Below are 22759 nucleotides of genomic sequence, written 5' to 3'. Positions count from 1 at the left end.
CCGCAGCACAGAGGTCACACGGCCAGTGCCTGTGCATTGCGGACCACTATTTGCAGTCCACAGCGCGGGCACTAAGCCATTATGCTTGTGTGCATGAGCCCTAAGGCCTCATGCACAGAGCTGTAGTTGTGGTCCGCATCTGATCAGCATTTTTTTCTGATGATGATCCATTCACTTCAATAGGGCTGCCAAAAATTTGGGCTGCACACCGTGTGCTGTATGCATCCATATGTCCCTTCTGCCGCCCCGCAAAAAAACTTAAAACACAAGTTCGCTCATCCCTACTGTTCGGTTACGTGTAGTATAAGGGTCCATTTACACATACGTGGTGTGTTGCGGACCTGCAAATTGCTGATCCACAACACACCCGGCCGGCACCCCCTATAGAAATGCCTATTCTTGTCCGCAGCTTCGGACAAGAATAGGACATGTTCTATCTTTTGCGGTGCTGCGGACTGGAAGATCGGGGCAGTGCTCCGCAAAAACACTGTGTGCTGTCCGCATCCATTTCGTCCCCATAGACAATGAATAGGGACCCTTTTGCGGACGTGTGAATGGACCCTAAGAGCTATTGCACACGAGCGAGTCCACTGCGGGATTTCCACTCCGTGTGTGAGCGTGGTCCTCTGTTTCGGACATTGAGGCGTGCATTGTATTATCATGATCTATAATGCTGTGCAATGTTCTGCTTGACCTTACTTCTACAGGATCATACTGACCTAAAGCTGTCCCCATGATTCTGTAGAAGTAAGGTCAAGCAGAGGATTGCACAGCATTATAAATCATGATAAGGCCTCATGCACACGACTGTTGTGTGTTTTGCGGTCTGCTAATTGCGGATCCGCAAAACACGGATGGCGTCCATGTGCATTCCGCAATTTGCGTAACGGTGTGGACAGCCGTTAATATAACTTCCTATTCTTGTTCGCAAAATGGACAAGAATAGGACAGGTTATATTTTTTTTGCGGAGCAACGGATGCGGACAGCTCCCGGATTGCTGTCCACATCTTTTGCGGTCTCATTGAAGTGAACAGGTATGCATCCAAGCTGCAAATACTGCGGCTCGGATGCGGACCAAAACAACGGTCGTGTGCATGAGGCCTAATGCTGTGTGCTCCTGACAGTCCAGAACAGAGAATCACGCTCACACACTGAGAGTGATTCCAACAATTGACTGGCTCATAGGAAATGGCCCTAAAGAAGCACATTTTTCCTGCCTCCTGTTTTGAAATGTGAGGGGTGCACAGCTGTGGGGTTTAGCTTTGCTCAGTGGCACCACCTGTTGACCACTCTCTGAATGCTCTCAATGCAGTTCATTAGGGATGAGTGAATCGACTTCGGATAAAAGATGCAAAGTCAATTTGCATAAAACTTTGTTTTAATACTGTACCGAGCAGGAGCTCCGTACAGTATTAGACTGTATTGGCTCTGATGAGCCGAAATTACTGCTTTGCGGAGTCTTGCAAGACTTTGTGTAATAACTTCATAAAATAATTTGTACTGTAAAAAAAACATTTCCCGAACGTTCGGTTCCAAGGTACCACTTAGAACCGAACCCGAGTTTGGGAAATGGTTTTTAGAGTACAAATTAATTTATCAAGTTATTACACAAAGTCTTGTGAGACTCCGCAAAGCAGTAACTTCAGCTCATTAGAGCCAATACATTCTAATACTGCTGCTTCGTACAGTATTAGAGCAAAGTTTTATGCAAATCGACTTTGGATCTTTCATCCGAAGTCGATTTGCTCATCCCTACTGTTCTTGTGTTGTTACTTGATGCTCCCTCTAGTGGTCAGTCCGTGGAATGGTCCGGGTAAGCTACTATCTGTTGAGCTTGGTCTGCCTGCTACCCTGGAGTAAGGCCGCTTTCACGGTCAGTGATTTATTGACTGAGAACCAGAAGTGGAGCCTATACAGACACAAGGTATAATGGAGGGGTTTGCTCCTGTTCTGTGTTTAGATCTGCACCTGCTTTTGGCTCAGTCACTGTCACTGACCAAACGCTGGGGGTCATTTACGACGGGCGATGTGAGGCCAGGGCAGGGGAGCAACAAAGACGGCTGGTCTTTGTAATGAGTAATGTGTAAAAGCTTCCTAAGAAAAGGGAGAAGGAAGACTTTCTGATCAACTAAAGACTAATTCAGAAAAGCATTATAGAATGCGCCCGTATTCTGTCCGCTGAAATCTGACTTTTCCTTTCGTGTAGCATCAGAATTGCCTGCAGCTCTGTTCAGCTTGTCTGTTTTTCTGTCTGCATGGCATCAGTATTTTGCGTCAGTTGCAAAACTGAAGAATGCCCATCCAGCGCCATCCATGAAGAAACAGATGTCATCTGTGCTGTCTTTTTTTCCCACAGACCAGTTCATTTGGACGAGCGAGGCTAGTCTACAAAATAGTAAATGCTGCAAATTTCTCTGGACGGATCGATGGTACTTGAAAAAAGTCAGACATGTCGATGAACCCACTGGAGGTCAATTACACCTGTTACTTTTTATACCATGTTTACACCATCCTCGTCACGAGACGAGGCAGGGGCCAGGCCAAATTCCCGAACATTTACGCCTGTAAACAAGCAACTGAAAACTACTCCACTCAGGGGCTGAAGTAGTTTTCAGTCTAAGCGCATGGACTGCCGGAGGATGCGGCTGATTTATGACAAGGCACACACCATCCTCCAGTGCTGAAGAGGCCGGTCTTTGATAAATGACCCCCATTATCTTTAAAGTTCAAGCATTCAGTCCATGTGCTGTCCACCTTACAGGCGCTCGTTTTAATGAGCCGTTACATATTGTGATCAGTTGTTGGACCACCCCTGCTTCAGGGTGCTGACACACTACGTCTTTTTGTTTGAGTCTTTTGGCTTTTAATAAATGCCATAAAATTCTGTTGTATTTTACAGCTTTTTTTTTTTTTCTATAGTGAACTCCGCACTCGTAGCATACTGCAATTTTTTTTTTAAAAAGACACGGAGGAAGAAAAAAATGCCAGCAGACCGTCTTATAGAACCACTACAAAAATAAATATGTTAGTAGGGCATTTTATAAAATTGTATTGGCCAACACGTAACGTCTGGCTGCAGCCTTTGTTGTCCATCCCCCCTCCCCCAACAAAAAAAATACCTGAAATTGTATTTTTTCTTTTATTTAAGCATTTTCCATCCAAGATCTTCTGGCTCCATGCTGAGTGCCTAAGTCTTCCGTTGCGTTACCAGCAGGCACTGCGGTCGCAGATCTTGTCTCTAGGGAAATGATTGCTTCAGAGTCTGAAGAGTATGACAGCGGCCTCCCTACTGATAGTGAATGCAAAACCCAGCAAAGAACATGTTCTTCACAAAAAGATGGTTTGTCGGATTATGGAACTGACCGCTCTTCTCCAGACACAGGTCAAGTGCTATCGGAGAAGGGTGGCCCATATGAATCCAAGATTCAAGCCACCGCCATGGATTTAAGACAAAAGGCCGAAGAAAGACATGAGGAGTCAGCAAGTAAAGATAAGTCTCACACAGTGACGTGCACAATCACCATCTGTTTTGCCATCCCATCACCACCCAAAAAAGGTACATTTTAGTGTTACTTTGCAAAGTAATATACTTAAAGGGGTTGTGCCATCTCAGACAATGGGGGCATATCGCTAGGATATGCCCCCATTGTCTGATAGGTGTGGGTCCCACCGCTGCGACCCGCTTCTATCTAATAAACGGAGCCTTGAAAGTCACAAAGGGTGCACCGCACATTCGTGGCCACCGATCCCATTAATTTCTATGGGGCCGATGGAAATAGTCGACCGCTGGCTCAGCTATTTCCGTCTGCTCTATTGAAATGAATGGAAGCGGTGGCAACAAATGCGCGTTACGCCCTCCATGATTTTCCCAGCTCCGTTTATGAGAGGTGGGACCTGCACCTATCGGACCATGGGGACATATCCTAGCGATATGCCCCCATTGTCTGAGATGACACAACCCCTTTAAATATAGCAACCAGTGGATTGGTTGACTGTTTTTGCAACTCTTAGGGCAAATTTACTAATTAGGGGTCATTTATCAAAGACCAGTGTTTTAAGTCGGTCTTTGCTATTCCCTGCGCTAAAGGAAGATGCGTCTAATTTATGATGAGGAGCATGCCTCGTCATAAATTAAGCGCATTATCCGCCTGTGCTCCTAGATTGAAATCTGCTTCACCCCCTGACTGGAGTAATTTTCATGTGAATTTGCTGAGACTGATGGCCTGCCCCCTTCGCTCCCCAGTGGTGAGGACAGGGTAAAAACGTTGCGTGGTCCTAAATTTAAAAGCACGGACGTTCAACAAGTCTTAAAATGGGCCTGTGTGACTCTTTTATGCCAGTTTCTGCTGTATTCCTCTTAAATAAATTACCTCCATTCCGTCTAATTTTTACGTAGTGTAAACTTAGGGGAATTTTTACCATGAGGGCACTTTTTCAGACTTTGCACATTGTTTGATAAAGTTGTTGAATTTTTAAAGGTGTTTTCAGAGACTTTTTAACTAATGACCTATCCTCTGGATATCAATTTGTTATCAATTAGTCCAACACCCAGGACCCCACCGATCAGCTGTTTGGGAAGGCATCACTGGTCCTGTAAGCACTGCGGCCTCCTCGCAGCTCACCAAGCACAGCGCCGTACATGGTATAATGGCTGTGCTTGGTATTACAGCTCAGCCCTATTCACTTGAATGAGACTGAGCTGAGCGTAGACCATGTGACCAATGAACGTGACACCACTGGCCTATGGAAAGCAGCATGAAGGATTTTGAAAACAGCGGGTCACTGGTGTCAGACCCCAAACTATTGGTTGAAAAGTTTTGGAAAACTGTTTTAACCCTTATGGTCATTTTATATAGATCGATGTTTCAGAAAATTATCGGTAAACAACCAAATGTTCCTGATAATTGCCTGATCGTCAGTGGAGATGAAGCTGCATTTACTTGCAGCAATCACCTCTGCAGTGGAGGGACAAGCTATCGATACAGAGATCACTTGTCCCCACGGAAAATCATTGGGGCAGATTTATCAAACTGGTGTAAAGTAGACTGGCTTCGTTGCCCATAGCAGCCAATCAGATTTCCCCTTTCATTTTCCAAAGGAGCAGTGAAAAATGAAAAAGTGGAATCTGATTGGTTGCTATGGGCAACTAAGCCAGTTCTACCTTACACCAGTTTGATAAATCTCCCCCATTGTGTTTTATACAGGACAATCTGCTGCCCAGAAACAATGATTTTTTTTGTGTCGGCTGAAATACAGTCACCCGATCGTTGACACCTTTGAACTGGTCAGTCATTGGGAGCCAGCATTCCTTCAAATGCTCATCCTCCATCATTGGCCCAGTGATCGGTCTGTATGAGGGTCCATTCACATTTCCGTAGAATGGTCTGCATCCGGGTGCGGACCCATTCGTTCTCTATGGGGCAGGAATGGATGCAGACAGCACACAGCGGGCTATCCACATTTCCGGAGCACGCCCCCGATCTTCCGGTCTGCGGCTCCGGAAAAAAATAGAACATGTCCTATTCTTGTCTGCAGACAAGATTAGGCAGTTCTATGGGGGTGCCGGCCAGGTGTATTGCGGATCCGCAATGCACTACAGACATGTGAATGGACCCTAAAAGGACCTTAACACTTTTGTCTAGAAATACTACTGCAATTTTGTTATGCCATCCCCCTACTGTAGTGAGATTGTGACTTTTTTTAAAAGTCACAGTGAAAAAACCCATGCCCACTTTCCCACCCACTAAATGAGTGGCGTAAAAGGGTAGGACAGTTCTTCAGAGGCCAGGACATTCCGTTCTGTAAAATGCGGAACGCAGACCGCAGAAGCTGCTACGGTCGTGTGCATGAGCACTAAGGCATATTTTATGGCAGAATCATTTGCCAAAATTTTGACCCATTTTGTTGCATCTTAAAGAGGTCTTCCACCTTTTAAAAATTAATGACCGGTGTATTATCCTTCTTTACTTTTTATATTTTATGTAGAAGACTACGAATCCATTGCTGATCATAAAGGAAAGGGAAATGGTAAGCACCACAAGAAGGTCATTGAAGCTCCGAAAGCCCAGAAATATTTCCACTTTGAGTACTTTCTTCTCCCTGAAGACACCGAACCCACCAAAGTGGATGTAGTGATGTTTGGGGTTGTGGCCAAGCTGTACATGGAGCATGAGACTCGGGTGAGTTGTAGAATATTTCAAATGGGTTCAAGCGGCTATTATGCAGTGTATGCACTTATTAATGAAGGCATTGTATCTAGTGACGTAGCTCTGGCTGTGATGATGGCATCATTAGTGGTTTCTTACGGTATACTGGCCACACACGTAAGATCAATGTCTGCCAAACCTTATCATCTTCAACTGAATCGGCCAACTATCTAATGCGTGTGGGGACCTGACGGCAGATGTTGGTGGAAAGAACGATTGGGCACGAGAGGTGTCTGGCAGCAGCTTACCCCCTCTCCCTATTCAGAATACATGAGTGTGGCTGAGCCCAGCATGCATGTATATGGGGTGGCTGGGAGGGATTGCTGTCAGCTGAATGAGTGTTTGGTTGACAGCTATGCGTATTGTGGGCTTTACTGCCTCAACAACTCTCGGGGCAATGATACTGTATATAAGGGTTTTCAGTACATGGTGCCTAGTAGTTAGTGTTAGGCTCTATTCACATTACATTAAAGGTGTATTCCCATCACAGACAATGGGGGCATATCGTTAGGATATGTCCCCATTGTCTGATAGGTGTGTGTCCCACCTCTGAGACCCACACCTGTATCGAGAACGGAGGGGGAAGAGTGGTGGTTTCCCGGGGTCCGGCCACCACCAAGCTCTCTCCCCATACAAGTGAATGGGAGCACACCGTGCTTGCACGGCCACCAATCCCATAGGGCCAACGGAAATAGCCGAGCACCCCACAGAAATGAATGTAGGGCCCCTGTGCATGAGCAGTGTGCCCTCTACCATCTTTTCCCGCTCTGTTCTCGGTGTAGGTGCGGGTCCCAGCAGTGGCGGCACCTATCGGACAATGGGTGCATATCCTAGCGATATGCCCCCATTGTCTGTGATGGGAAAGCCCTTTAAGTGCCTGAGGACATATATGCTCCAAATATATCCGTAGGGCTCGATTCGGCTGACAGAGGTCAAGTCTGTCCTTCTGGTGTCAGACCAGTATACATGGTATATCTTTTTTGGTGGTATTGAATAGAAGAGTATAGTAGGGAATACAGTAAAAAAATAAAATACAATGCAGTATTTGTTTTTTTTACAATGGGAACCTATTAGGGTGACTTGTCACAGCCCCCATCACAGATCCTGCCAATGTGTACCTCCAGTGTAGGCTTTTAAAGTGGTGTGAGTAGTGCCCTAATGTCCATTTGTAAGGACTGAGAGGGGAAAATACTTTTCTTACCTAATGAGTTCAACTGACTCATCCGTCCACTCTATTCTTTTCTTCTATAAGCCAAATCTTTTTTGTGCTGTTTTGGCTAATGGTAGAACTGTCCATGACTATGCTTCTCTTACATAAGGTGGGATATTCTTTGCACTTTAAAGGGGTTCGCCAGTTTCCAGGGGTCGACTCCCAACACCCCATCCGATCAGATGTATGAAGAGAACACAGCGCTAGTGTGAGCACTTCTCTGTTTTCCTGCTTGCTTTCGATATTGCAATGACGAGCAAGTGTACTTACAGCTCCCCTGTCCCATTCACTTCAGTGGGAAGGGGCAGATGGAGTGTAACTGCGCCTGTTCATCGCTGCGATGTCAGCGGCAAGCAGATAAACAGAGAAGAAGACACATGCAAGCACTGCTGTCTCTCCACTCAGCTGATCGGATAGGTCATCAATATTGGAAACTGGCCAACCCCTTTATGTTTTTTTTCCCTCTGGCCTCCACAACGGCATTACCTGGAGGTTACTCCGTCTCCTTCAGGAGCAGGAAACAATTAGATCAGTGCATGTCCTGCTCCAGTTGTTTCCTGCCCCTCAAAGAGTGCAGGAGAGTCAGTGCAAGCAAGACAGCAAGGTTTGTTATCCTGGTCCTTGTACCGGAGGGCTGGTGCAGAGGTTAGGGGCTCGGGACTTTGGCTTGTCACTTCTACCTCTAAGTATGTCCGGCGGATGCCGGCAACTCTGGGCTGATATCCCTGCTCCAGGATGCGGGAGCATGTGAGGTGTTGAGGGTGGAGGATCGCGGCTATTTGCGTTCCAAACGGGCGCATGCGCAGAGGCACTGGAGAGCGGGACGTCGTCTAGCCGGATAGGAGGGCGCGGCGTGATGACGCCAGCCGACGTAGCATACACCACTGCTTTGAAGAGGAGGTGTGAACGCTGGAGCATGGTGTCCCATACACGCTGCTGGACAAGAGGTTGTGTGAAATGTCCCTGGTCTCAGTAGGAGATGTTGGCCGCAAATCTTCGGATCCTCCTAGGCCCTCCAGTCCGTTAAGCCTCCTCCAGGAGGGCCCTTTTACTTGGCAATGATTAATAATCACTGGGTGATTTCATGCAGGTTCTGTCTGCTCTTAGGTGACCGCTCCTTTGGTTACTTCCAGTGTTTTTATTTTTTTGGGATAAGTCTCCTTTGCATTGTAGGGCAAAGAGACTGCAAAAGCCAGTGGAGAGGCGTCACAAAAGAAGAGATGTGCCATCTGTAAAAATACCCTTCCTGCTTCCACTAAAAAAACAGTATTACCTGCAATTATAAACTTAACTTGAACAAACACATCCAATACTAAAGATTCAAGATGGAGACAAAAAAAAGTCTACGATCAATCTACTTCAGAAAGACTGCTTCATGGTAACCCTAGATCTTACGGACTTTGGACTATCATGTCCAGATACACCCGAGATATCAAAAATTCTTAAGACTGGCAGTCTGGCTGGGGGGAGAAGTGCAACATTTTCAGTTCCAGGTCCCTCTGTTCGGCCTTTGTTCAGCCCGCAGAGTCTTTACAAAGATCATGGCAGAGGTAGCATGCTTCTTTCATCACTCTGAGGTATTGCTTATACCTTACCTCAACGATCTTCTGATTGCCGCTCCTTCAGAAGAAACTCTAAGGCCCCTTTCAGACAGGCGAGATTTCCGCGCGGGTGCAAAGCGTGAGGTGAACGCATTGCACCCGCACTGAATCCGGACCCATTCATTTCTATGGGGCTGTGCACATGAGCTGTGATTTTCATGCATCACTTGTGCGTTGCGTGAAAATCGCTGCATGCTCCTCCTTGTGCGTTTTTCACGTAACGCAGGCCCCATTGAAATGAATGGGGTTGTGTGAAAATAGCAAGCATCCGCAAGCAAGTGCGTATGCGGTGGGATTTTCACGCACTGTTGCTAGGTGACAATCGGGATGGGGACCTGATCTGTATTATGTTCCCTTATAACATGCTTATAAGGGAAAATAATAGCATTCTGAATACAGAATGCATAGTACAATAGGGCTGGAGGGGTTAAAAAAAAATTTAAAATTTTTTAACTCACCTTAATCCACTTGTTCGCGCAGCCGGCATCTCTTCTGTCTTCTTTTGTGAGGAATAGGACCTTTTGATGACATCACTACATTCATCACATGGTCCGTCACATAATCCAGGTTTTTTCACAATTTAGATGCCATGGTTGCACTTGACCACGGCATCTGAAGGCCTAAATGACTGCGATTGCTATTATTGCCAGTTGCGCACATTACCTGTAGGCCTCTGCTGTTTGAAACAGCAGAGACCTGCCGGATATGGCACCCACTGCACGCGTGAGCGGGCGCCTTGTTTAAAGACTCGGGAGCCTAAGCAAACCAGCCCCATTTAAGTAGGTTAGAATGTGGGCATTGATATTAAGTGATTGCTCCGGGAAGTCTATTTGAAAAATGTAAATCAACCAAGTCAGTCGATTCCTTTTTTTTTTTTTTTAAAGGGAACCGGTCACCATGTTTTCCCATATAAAACTGAATGTACCTTCAAGCTGGTCTACCTTGATAGTTCCTAGCGATCCATCCATAACCTTCTCAGGACTAACATGTCCTATTATATCCCCCTCATCTAAAGCTTTCCCGCCGTTATACTCGTTTGCATAAATAATTCCTTCCCCTCACACCATCAGAGCCTATTTCCCTCCCCCTAGACTTTGATTGACGGCGAATCTTCTCCCTCACTGCTTGTAATCTCGTCCGAAATCGTGCACTTGCCCTTTCTTAGTTAGACCAATCAGATACTTTAGTGTTTGTCCCCTCCCCCTCACGCCACTACGTGCTGGAATGTTCTCAACTATCCGTTCCCCCTGCGACAGAAGATAGCGCAAGTAATTAGGGAGTGCACATTACTGCGGGCACTATGTAGATCACGTGGTAGTGTGGAAATACTTGCGCAGCGTCGTCTTGCCCGTACTGACTATTGCGCATGCGGGAGATTTTATCTATAGGGGCGTTAGCTGGACTCCGAGAAAATATGACTCTTCTCTGGTCACACAAGTAAGATATGACTCTTTTATGTTAATTTGCATAAAAGGCGGAAAGTACAAAAATGCATCATACTTATTTAATTTGTCTGCAGATGAAATGAAGTGTAATTTTATATGTTTAGGGCAACACAATGAACATTTAGAAACGCTCAGTGAGGGTCGCATAGTACAGATGTAGCAGGGTTAACACTCAAACTCTTAACTCATCGCGTTATCTTGAAACAAAAGCCATTAAAAAGCAATTGAAGGTGTTTTCTTATCGCATTTAGTTTAGATAACACGTCTCATAAAGCATGTGTGTTAACTCTACTACATCTGTAGAGGTGACAGGTCCCCTTTAAGCTAAATCAGTTGCAGTACACCTCATGACCAGCAGGTGGGGATGTGGAATGGACAGATCTATTTCTATGTTTATTTGAGCTTCTCAAACTGAAGAGTAGTACATACTGCAAATCTATGGTAACAGCAAAATGAAGACCATTTTTTGTCATCGGTAATATGAGAAAACGATGAGATCCAAGATATGATGAATAGGCTTAATGAATAGAGCATTCTGCCAATTACAGGGCACCCTGGCACCCAATGGATTTTAGGACATGACCCTGACAGATGGAACCATATAGTTGTAAGGAAGCAGTTCTTAACAGCTTGTTTCATTCCGGGTGCTTAGAGCTCTCTAAAGCATTCCCAGGTATATAGGATATTTTCCGATACATTTCTCTTTATATAGTGAGGCGTCCGTGTCTACAGCGTTCATACATTTGCAATGCATGTTATAAGGATATTAATGTATTCTGCGGAGATCCACCTTTAAATGTTGTACGTCTTTATGCTATGATTTGGTATTACATATGTGATGTAGCTTTTAAGCTTTGTAATATGAAAGAATGAAGATATTGTACAGTAGATATATACCTATAATTTAATGTGAGCTGTACAAACCTGTCAGGCAAATAATGTGTAACAGCGTCAAATCATTTATAATTCTGCCTCATTATTTCCAGTTGTTAAAACCATGGCAAGAAAATGAGAAAATTTGGTTGACATGGAACCACAGCGTTGAACTCTGTGTCACAAAAGAAGTTTTATTGAAAGCGTTAAAACATCAGATCCGTGTGAAAGTGTGGAGCACGAAAGACAAAGTGTCCGCTAAAGCTAGATTTGATCGACCAAAGGCTTTTAGAGTGTCAACTGTGAAACAAGGGGAAGACCCTGAAGGTATGCTGATGTTAAAGAGGACCTATCGCCACGAAATGCAGTGCGACCAGCAGGCAGCATGTTACAGAGCAGGAGAAGCTGAGCAGATTGATGTATAGTTTTATAGGAAAAGATTCTGTTTTGGGGCTCATTCACACAAACTGTTTGGTCGCTAGGCCTATGTCGCGGACCGCAAATAGCAGTCTGCAAAATACAGGGTCTGGCTGTGTGGACTCCGCTTCGCAGATGCGGACCCATTGACTAGAATGGGTCCACGATCCACAAGATACGCCAAAAGATAGGACATGTCCTACCTTTTGCAGTGCGGAGGCATGAACCTGAAAGCCCGCGGAAGGGCTTCCAAGTGTTTCCATGGGCTCCGCAAAAGATAGGACATGTCCTATCTTTCGGATCGCAGACCTATTCAAGTCAATGGGTCCACATTCGTGATGCAGAGTTTACGCGGCCGGTGCCCATGTTTTGTGGACCACTATTTACAGTCCGCAACACTGGAACAGAGACCATACGGTCATATGAATGAGCCTTTGCTTGTATTTCATTCATTTATAATCCTGCATAGTCTGGGTTTTGAAGTCCAGTTGGCGGTCCCATCAGTGACTGGCAGCTATCTCCGTATACACAGTCACTGAGGGAAGGCTGTCAATCACTGATAGGACCGTCTACTTTAATTCAGCCCAGAATGTGCAGGAATATCAATGAATAACTTACAAGTGTTACAGAATTTTTCTCGTTAATGTCATTGGGGGGACACAGCACCATGGGTATACACCCAGCTACCACTAGGAGGCGACACTAGATATAAAAAAGGTGGGCTATACCCTCTCCACAGACACTAGGCTAATCAGTTTTAGTCTAGTGTCCGTAAGAGGCAGACATGACATGCTGTTTTTTTGCAGGTCTTGCTGTTTTTCTTTATTTTTATTTTATTTTATTCCTTTTTCTTTTCGTCTGCAGGTCTCTGCCTGCTGCAGGATGGGGCTCTATCGTGGATAACCACTTTAGTTGCACCCTCTGTGGGCGCGTACATTGAGTACCTTGCCGGTCACCCAGTTCCCCTTTACTGCATCCGCAGTGGCATGCCGGCAATCCCACTTAAGGCTCTCTTCACACGTCCGTATAATGGGTCCACGTCCGTTCCGCAAATTGCGGAACGGGTGCGGACCCATTCATTCTCTATGGGGACGGAATGGATGCGGAGAGCAGGGCGCCCCTGATTTTCCGGTCCGTGGCTCCGGAAAAAAATAGAACATGTCCTATTCTTGTCCGCAATTGCGGACAAGAATAGGCAGTTCTATGGGGGGTGTCGGCCGGGTGTAGTGCAAGTTTGCCGAAGGGGTGACCCTGCAGCACCTGAAGCTGCCGGGCGGTAAGTATTTTCCCCTGCGTCCCTGCCCCATGGGGGCCCCCGGGTAAGCCCCCTGTTTCCTGGCCAAGGGAGTCCAGATTTTTCAGTGGTCTTTTGTTTCTGGTTTTGTTTTTTTTCTCCCCCCTTCTGGGTTCCCTTCTCCTCCCTAGCCACCCACTCCTCACCATCCTGGTTCTTCCTTGGCCTCTCCTTCTAATTTAGTCCCCGGCTTCGGCTGGGACTAGTCCGCATGTTTCTCCGGCCTGTACCCAGATCCCAGGTGCTCATTTTGCCCCGTTTTCCCCCCCGCGTCGCCTACCCACAGGAGGCCCCAACCTAATTTTCTTTCTCCGGAGGGCCCACATTTTTTTCAGCCACTTAATAAATCAAGGCCCCGGCTTTTCCTCCGTCTAGGCCGCATTCTTCTCCTGCCCCCCATCCGCTTCCCGGGCTTTTTTCTGGACCCCTCCCTGTCTCGGCTCATGGGAGGGGTCCCCTGCCCCTCCTATCACAGTTAAGTGCGAGCTTTGCCTAGGGGGGTGGAATTTTTGCTTTTCTGCTCCTGGGCCCTCCATTTTGGAGGTACTCTCCCAGTACTCTGGGGATCTTTTGGTACAAGCTTCCTGCATGTTCGGTGGCTGCTGCAGCACCTCTCGGGGGGGACAGCACCCGGGGTCTGGTAGGGTAACCTCTGGCTGGCAACTTTTTTGCTTTTCAGGCTTCCCCTAGCCTCCATATCCTCTTCCTGAGTAGACTGTCTGTCCCAGCCTCCCCCCCGGGGTCACCACGTACTTACGTGTACCCGTTGCAATAGGAGGTTGCTATGCGGTTAGCTTTCCCCTCTTTGTATGCAGTGCCTTGTCTCCAGGCTCCCCCCCCCCCCCTTCTGCATAGGTCCCTCCTGAATGGACCCCTTTTTTTTGTCCCAGGCTATAGGGAATTTAGCCCTTCCCTCCCAATCCATGGTGGAGTTATTGGACCGCTTGACTGCCCAATTGCGTCCACATATGCCCCCCCAGGGACTCCTCTGCTGACTGGGTACGCTCAGCTCAGACACTAGGTCCAGTAATCGACCTTGGGTTGTCTTAACTAGGTCCTGCTCCTCTTCTGTGTCCTTGGGTCACTTCCAGGACAGAAATCCTTGCTCTCATGCGACCCCCCCCCTTGGAGTCCTTTGCTTTCTGCCTCGGTCCATATCAGGCCTAGGGTCTCCCGTCATAGGTCCTGCTCACCCCCTGCATCCTGGTTTCCTCCCAGGATGGGATTAGCACTGAGAGAAACGCCTCAAGTTTCTCCTGCCTCATTGGGGGACTTCTCTGCACCGATTCTGACTCAGAACAGAGCATCAGACGGTCTTCCACCATACAGAATCTCTCTGGGTGGTCTAAGACAAAATTCCACTGAGGAACCTCTCCTCTCCAGGGTGGGTTCCCCTTTAGTGGATTTTCTGATGGCACTCCCCTGGTTGCACAGGTAATTATCCATACAGGTAAGTCAGCTTGCTGTCTCTCCAGTAGGTGGTGCTTTACCCGCCACCTTGTTTAGCACGCCGTCACACCTACAGTACCTGTACCATCTCCAGATGCTGGAGTACCTGTACCATCTCCAGATGCTGGAGTACCTGTACCATCTCCAGATGCTGGAGTGCCTGTACCATCTCCAGATGCTGGAGTGCCTGTACCATCTCCAGATGCTGGAGTGCCTGTACCATCTCCAGATGCTGGAGTGCCTGTACCATCTCCAGATGCTGGAGTGCCTGTACCATCTCCAGATGCTGGAGTGCCTGTACCATCTCCAGATGCTGGAGTGCCTGTACCATCTCCAGATGCTGGAGTGCCTGTACCATCTCCAGATGCTGGAGTGCCTGTACCATCTCCAGATGCTGGAGTGCCTGTACCATCTCCAGATGCTGGAGTGCCTGTACCATCTCCAGATGCTGGAGTGCCTGTACCATCTCCAGATGCTGGAGTGCCCTCTGTGCCCCCTTCATGGTAATAAAGCCCTCTGTGGCTAGTATGCTAGTCTGAGTGTCCCGGCTGACAACTGTGGAGACAGGGCCCTGCTTTCTTTAGATGCCGCTAAGGCATTTGACAGTGTAGAGTGGACTTACTTGTGGGGTGTTTTGAGAGCTATGGGGTTTGAGGACCGGTTCGTGAGGTGGGTACAGGTTTTGTATTCCTGTCCCAGAGCCCGCATTAGAGCTAATGGAGGGTTGTCGGACAATTTTAATTTGGCCAGAGGTACCAGGCAGGGATGCCCATTGTCGCCCTTATTATTTGCACTGGCCATTGAGCCACTAGCAGCTCTAATACACCTGTCACCTCATATTGTGGGGTTTAGTTATGGCGAAGTCCAGAATAAGGTGGCTCTATATGCCGATGATACCTTGCTTTTTTTGGGCGATACTGGGTCATCTTTGGACAGTGCCATGTCACTAATAGATAGATTTGTGAGTTTCTCCGGTCTTAGGATCAATTGGCAAAAATCTGCTTTGATGCCTGTGGATGGACAGGTTGTGCCTGATGTACGAGTGGATGATAGAATTCCCTGGGTGAATAAGTTTAAATATTTGGGGCTGTACATAACGCCTAGACTGATGGACTTTGAGGATCTTAATCTAACCCCCCTGCTTGTTGCTTTCAGGCTTAAGGTGAGAACTTGGTGTAAGCTCTTTTTGTCGGTAGTAGGTAGAGTGAACCTTTTAAAAATGGTATTGATGCCGCAGCTGCTTTATGTACTTAATAATGCTCCTGTATGGATCCCTCGAGATAGGTTTAGGAAAATGCATTCCATATTTAGAGATCTTATTTGGAAGTATGGCCAAGCAAGGATCAAATTAGAGACGTTGCAGTACCCTAAGACGGAGGGTGGTTTGTCAGTCCCGAATGCCTGGATTTATTTCCTGGCATCTCAGTGCCAGCACTTCAAGGGGTGGATTGATTTTCAGGCCTCGGATGTGACGGGGAAGATATTGCAGCATTGGGTGGGTAGTCGGGACCTTATGTGCATATTAGAGGGGGCGGGAATGCATGGGGGGAGAGATAGGGTCCTAATTATTGATCTTATGAAGAAAGTATGGGCGAAAGTGAAGCAACTTAGAGGTGTGGGAGGAGTTGGAGAGCTTTCCCCAATATGGGATAATAATTTATTGCCAGAATTCACGTCACTGTCGGGACTTAGGAACTGGGAGTCTCGGGAGGTGATGAGAATAGGTCAATTACTTGAAGGCACGGTATTCAAATCCTTTCAGGGAATGCAGCAAGAGTTTAATGTCCCCAGGAGATGGTTTTATCAGTATTTGCAATTGAGGCATGCTTATGATGTCACGGTGAGGAAAGGGTGTCGTATAGCTAAAATGGATGTGGTGCAGAAACTTATTCTTTCGAAGGGAGGGAAGAGAGGACTGATTTCACAGGTGTATACGTTATTACTGGATACGTTTCTGGATGGGTTCCCTCGGTCGCGGATGTTGAAGTGGGAGGGTGATTTGGGTGCAGTTTCGAAGGATCAGTGGGATGATATCTTAGATGCAGTTCCCAGAGTGTCTCTAAGTGAGCAGGCGAAATTATCGCAACTCTTTATCATTCACAGAGTTTATAAAACACCAGTATTTTTACGAAAAATCAGAGTCAGGACTGATGATAGGTGTCCGAAATGTACGGTGGAAGGAGCGGATCTGGTGCATATGCTGTGGTCGTGCTCTGTCATAGGTAGATATTGGGATGAGGTGCTGAATAAGATTAACCGTAATCTGGAGCTGAGATTGCAGAAAGATCCTAAGGTGTGTGTGCTGGGTTATATAGCAGAAATTGGAGGAAGTGAGTTGGTTAAGGTGGCGGTGGGAAGACTGTTATATGTGGCCAGGAAACTGGTGGCGCAGAGGTGAATCCAGGGGAGTCCGCCAACGATTGAAGAGTTTGAAAGGAAGGTGAATGACATGTTGATCTTGGAGAAGAGTGTGTTTGTTAAGCGTGGCTGCCCTCAGAAGTTTGACAAGTTGTGGAACGAATGGATGTCTCATACTCATCTAATGCTATAAACTAGGACAGAAGGTTTCTTACTCCTTTCATTTTTGGGGGGGGAGGGGTGTTAACATGTTAGTCCAGGAAACATTGACATGATCAGTGATCATAGTAGATTTTGGGTGATGTATCTTATATGCCATTTCAAGTACTCATGATTGTGTAATGTGTACTATTGTAATAGTCGTTTCGCCAGTGGACGAGATTTGTGATAGACTCTTATTCTGATGGTGGTAATGGCATAATGTGATTGTGAACCCTGATATTGCTTTCTTAAAACTTTCAATAAAAATGATTTGATTTAAAAAAAAATAAAGCCCTCTGTGCCCCCTTCATGGTAATAAAGCCCTCTGTGCCCCCTCCATGGTAATAAAGCCCTCTGTGCCCTCTCTGTATTAAAAAAAACAAAACACAGTAACTACTCACCTTGTCCCGCTCCTGAAGCTCACAGTCCTCTCTTCTCTGCAGGCACAGATCGCTCTGCAGCAATGTGTGGGCGGACCCTATGCAGGTTACCGGGCTGCAGGCTCCGCCCTCACAGGCTGGCAGCGCAATCCGTGCCTGCAGGCTGAATGATGAAGCGGGGAGAAGTCTTCCTGCTCTACCATTCAGAGCGCCGCCGGCCTGAAGGAGGGGAGGAGCGCGGGGAGCTGAGCGGTGAGTGACAGGACCCAGCTTCTGGCACCTGTGCTGTGGGCCCCCGTAGGAGCTGTAGGCTCTGGCAATTGCCCGGTTATGCCGGATGCTGATGCCAGCCTTGCATGGTGCTGTGTCCCCCAATGAATTGAACGAGAAACTGATTTTACGGTAAGTACAAAAATTCTATGTTTCCCATAAAACAATACATCAATCTGCTCAGCTCCTCCTGCTCTATAACCTGCTGCCTGTAGATTGTACTGCATTTTCATGGTGACAGGTTTCCTATTGCAGTATTGCTTAATATACTGTAACCTTATAGGAGTATTCCAAGATTTTAACATTGATATCAATATCTGATTGGCGTGGGGCCAACACCCCCACCAGTCAGTTGTTCCAGTAGCTAAGCTACACAGCTCTGTCCATTGTGTAATGCGGGGATGCTCAAAATGTGGCCCTCAGGCTGGTGCAAAACTACAACTCCCAGCATGCCCTAATAGCTGTAGGCTGTCCAGGCATACTGGGAGTTGTAGCTTTGTAACAGCTGGTTGGCCACATGTTGGGCATCCCTGGTGTAGTGTATGGAGCTGTAGTGCCTTTGACCCGAAGTTTACCTGCAGGGACTAGTAGTAGTCTGGTTAAGATAGCCTGGGAGTGCTGGAGCCTGATCGGAGCATCGGAGAGAAGTATAGCTCTCTTCACTGGTCCCACCATGGCAGGGGGACATAAAAAAAAACAAAACAAAAAAAAACAACAACTCTTGAACCCCCTTAAAGCACATTTATGGCTATCAAACTACACCAAGCTCATAGTAGGGAGCCAACAGACTTTGTGTCTCTGGATAGCCTGTTCATCACATATAAAAAGTTTTATTCTGTATGTAAATTATCCAGTAAGTGCCCCTTGTTAAAGGGAACCTGTCACTGGGATTTTGGGCATAGAGCTGAGGACATGGGTTGCTAGATGGCCGCTAGCACATCCGCAATACCCAGTCCCCATAGCTCTGTGTGCTTTTATTGTGTAAAAAACAGATTTGATACATATGCAAATTAACCTGAGATGAGTCCTGTCCCTGAGATGAGCTATGGGGACTGGGTATTGCGGATGTGCTAGCGGCCAGCTAGCAACCCATGTCCTCAGCTCTATACACACAATCCCGGTGACAGGTTCCCTTTATGTCTGTCCAAGTTCTCCCCCTTGATTGATTCCCCTTGATTTAATTTTTTTAACATTTTTTTTAATCGACTATTTTTGAGCGGATATGGGAAAAGGCAAGTTATTTTATTTTTAATAAAATTGAGATTGAGATAACCATCCTCATCAGGTATCACTTGAATCCTGTTTGCAGTCCCCCGCACATGCATCATTTGTCTATGGCACATGCAGTTTACTCCCTGCATTGAGCATAGACTCTGCGCAGTCTTCCAGATGTGGTGGTAATGGTCGCGGCACACGTACACTTTATCCATGAGGCCCTTTCCCACAACAATGAGCGCAGCACAAGATTGGCAGGGGGGGAGTGAGCAGCACATTCAAGTGATTTTAGTCAGAAAGCAAGTGAATTCTGATGAGGCTGCCAACATCAATCAATAGGGAGAACTTGGGCGAGCTTGCAAAGCCAGACTTGGAGCAATTCCTGGGATTGGAACTGCCCCTGGGGTACTTGCAGCTATTTTGCATATAGAATAAAACTTCTTGGCAACGAAAAGGCTAAGAAGAAACATAAAGGTATGTGTGAACATACTCGCCCATGCATTGAGAGTTGTTGTTTTCCAAGAGGTCTAACTTTTTTAAATTTTTGGCTTTGTATAAAAATGTACTGTACCTATCCATGCAGACGTGCTGGACTGTTCAATATATACATTTCCATTCTTCTCTTTTTATGTCTTTGGCTGCAGTAAAGCATTTAGTATTGAATCAGAGAAAACTGTTTGAGGACAGTCTGCCCCGACAGAGTTTTTTTCCTGAAAAAAATGGAAATGTAGTGTATAAAGATGACTACAATACTGAAGGTAAGAGCGTGTTTTCTGTTATATCTGGGTACTAGGGCTGGGCGATTATGACAAAAATCAAAATTATGATTAATTGAACATGTAACCTCGATTTCGATTGTAGAATGGTTATTTGGGGGTGTGGCTTGGCAGTGCTCCAGACTAAAAAAATAACCAGGAGCCATTGGCTCCTAAACTGAAAAATGTAAGAGCCAAATTACATTTTTAGTCACCAAATTCCAAATGCGTATAATTATAATTAAAAAAAGGACTTGGCGAAGAAGATGAGCCGCAGGTCACAGTAGTGAGCCAGCACTACATATAGGAGAATACACACCTCTTACCTCCAGTGACATCCTCTGTCATGTAGACCTTCTCTTTCCTCCTATGTTTGACCCCGAACGCCATGACAAATTCTTTCAGCCGCATTTTGTCTCTACAGATTTTGTCACACAGACACGTTAGATTTCTCAATTTTTTTTTCATCAACCTCCCCATCCTGGTGTCCCCACAATGTCATCCTGCTGCCACTCCTAATACTGTGCCCATTGTTCTCCCCAATGCCCCAGGTACTATACTGCTGAAAAAATAGTGACCCAGTAGAAAAAATGTCACTATAGTGTCTACAGCTATTATGAATGCCCCCTAGAGTGCCCCCAGTAATAATAATAAAACCCTAGATTGTGCTCCAGGTAATAATGCCTGTATAGTGTTCCCAAAAATAATGTCCCCTAATATGTCGCTGTAATAGAAATGCTCCTACAGTGCCTCCCCAATAGTAATTTCTCCCACTCTGCCCTCGCATAATAATTTCCCCCCACACTGCCCCCACATAATAAGTTCCCCCCCATACTGCCCCCACAATAGTAATTTTTCCCCATACTGCCCCCACAGTAGTAATTTTCCCTACACGACCCCGACATAATAAATCACCCCCTCACTGCCCCCACAGTAGTAACTTCCCCCCTCACTGCCTGACAGTAGTAATATGCCCCACATTGCCTGCACGTAGTAATTTTCTCCCACACTGCCTCCACAGTAGTAATATGCCCCAAAGTTGTAATTTCCCCCCACACTGTCCCCCAGTGCCCCCCCTTCTGGCCAGTAATGTCCCCCAGTGCCCCCCCCTTCTGGCCAGTAATGTTCCCCCAGTGCCCCCCTTCTGGCCAGTAATGTTCCCCCAGTGCCCCCCTTCTGGCCAGTAATGTTCCCCCAGTGCCCCCCTTCTGGCCAGTAATGTTCCCCCAGTGCCCCCCTTCTGGCCAGTAATGTTCCCCCAGTGCCCCCCTTCTGGCCAGTAATGTTCCCCCAGTGCCCCCCTTCTGGCCAGTAATGTTCCCCCAGTGCCCCCCTTCTGGTCAGGAATGTCCCCCAGTGCCCCCCTTCTGGCCAGGAATGTCCCCCAATGTCGGCACTTAGAAAAAAAAAAAATCTAAAATCTTTTACTCACCTGTGTCCGCTCACTCGCTGCTGGTACGGCCCAGGATGATGCGATGCAGATGCGCACACGTCAGTGCTCTGCGTCCCGGCACAGGAGGCCGCGATGGGATTTTACTACCACATAGGCCTCAGTCCTTCTAGGCCTGAAGCCTATGACTGCGTCGGGGCAAGGAATTATGGGCTCCCACAATATTCAGCTGCAGCGTGGCGGTCCAGTCGCAAATGGCGACAAGACTAAAGTCTGAATTCCTTGGAAACCTGGATTCTACCTTTATTTCCTCATACCCGTGTACTCCTGTTACAGTTACTAGTAGCAGAATCTGACTTTTCTCTCTCCTCTGTCAGGCAGGGAGCTGACGGGCTCCGTATCTCTGCTCTCTGACATTATAAACACTCATTATAGCTCAGGTCTTATCTTACTGATAAGAATGTGGCTTAAGGATGTGTTTATGACCTCTCAGTAATTTAGAGATAAGGGTTATTAGAGGACCAGCACAAAGTGAAAGTAGGATGCACACAGCTAGAAAAACAGTTAACCCTTTGTGTCAGAACGGCTCAATGTTTTTAGTAAAAACCAATTGAAAAAATTATTTTTTTGAGTTTTCTTTATTTTCATGACTATGAAAATTGTAGATTTCACACTGAAGGCATCACAACTATGAATTAACACATGTGGAATTATATACATATCAAAAAAGTATGAAACAACTGAAAATATGTAATATTCTAGGTTCTTCAAAGTAGCCACCTTTTGCTTTGATTAATGCTTTGCACACTCTTGGCATTCTCTTGATGAGCTTCAAGAGGTAGTCACCTGAAATGGTTTTCACTTCACAGGTGTTCCCTGTCAGGTTTAATAAGTGGGATTTCTTGCCTTATAAATGGGGTTGGGACCATCAGTTGCGTTGTGGAGAAGTCAGGTGGATACACAGCTGATAGTCCTACTGAATAGACTGTTAGAATTTGTATTAAGGCAAGAAAAAAGCAGCTAAGTTAAGAAAAACGAGTAGCCATCATTACTTTAAGAAATGAAGGTCAGTCAGTCTGCAAAAAATTGGGAAAACTTTGAAAGTGTCCCCAAGTGCAGTCACAAAAACCATCAAGCGCTACAAAGAAACTGGCTCACATGCGGACCGCCCCAGGAAAGGAAGACCAAGTGTCACCTCTGCTGCGGAGGATAAGTTCATCCGAGTCACCAGCCTCAGAAATCGCAGGTTGACAGCAGCTCAGATTAGAGACCAGGTCAATGCCACACAGAGTTCTAGCAGCAGACACATCTCTAGAACAACTGTTAAGAGGAGACTGTGTGAATCAGGCCTTCATGGTAGAATATCTGCTAGGAAACCACTGCTAAGGACAGGCAACAAGCAGAAGAGACTTGTTTGGGCTAAAGAACACAAGGAATGGACATTAGACCAGTGGAAATCTGTGCTTTGATCTGATGAGTCCAAATTTAAGATCTTTGGTTCCAACCACCGTGTCTTTTTGCGACGCAGAAAAGGTGAACGGATGGACTCTACATGCCTGGTTCCCACCGTGAAGCATGGAGGAGGAGGTGTGATAGTGTGGGGGTGCTTTGCTGGTGACACTGTTGGGGATTTATTCAAAATTGAAGGCATACTGAACCAGCATGGCTACCACAGCATCTTGCAGCGGCATGCT

The 22759-nt window shown here is 46.5% G+C and overlaps 1 protein-coding gene across 1 annotated transcript in view; it reads left to right on the top strand.

Moving 5' to 3' along the window:
• The first annotated feature begins 3153 nt into the window (after window positions 1-3153).
• CFAP92 (cilia and flagella associated protein 92 (putative)) overlaps window positions 3154-22759 on the top strand; it is an 88431-nt gene continuing 68825 nt past the window's right edge. The window contains exons 1-4 of the mRNA XM_044301560.1: window positions 3154-3557; window positions 5987-6180; window positions 11450-11663; window positions 19565-19678. Of these exons, the coding sequence (XP_044157495.1) occupies window positions 3248-3557; window positions 5987-6180; window positions 11450-11663; window positions 19565-19678 (832 nt within the window). The 5' untranslated portion in view covers window positions 3154-3247. The remainder of the gene's footprint in view (window positions 3558-5986; window positions 6181-11449; window positions 11664-19564; window positions 19679-22759) is intronic.

The sequence above is a fragment of the Bufo gargarizans genome, chromosome 7 (genome assembly GCF_014858855.1).
Source record: "Bufo gargarizans isolate SCDJY-AF-19 chromosome 7, ASM1485885v1, whole genome shotgun sequence".
Taxonomy (NCBI): Eukaryota; Metazoa; Chordata; class Amphibia; order Anura; family Bufonidae; genus Bufo; species Bufo gargarizans.
This window is presented reverse-complemented; position numbering and strand designations above follow the sequence as displayed.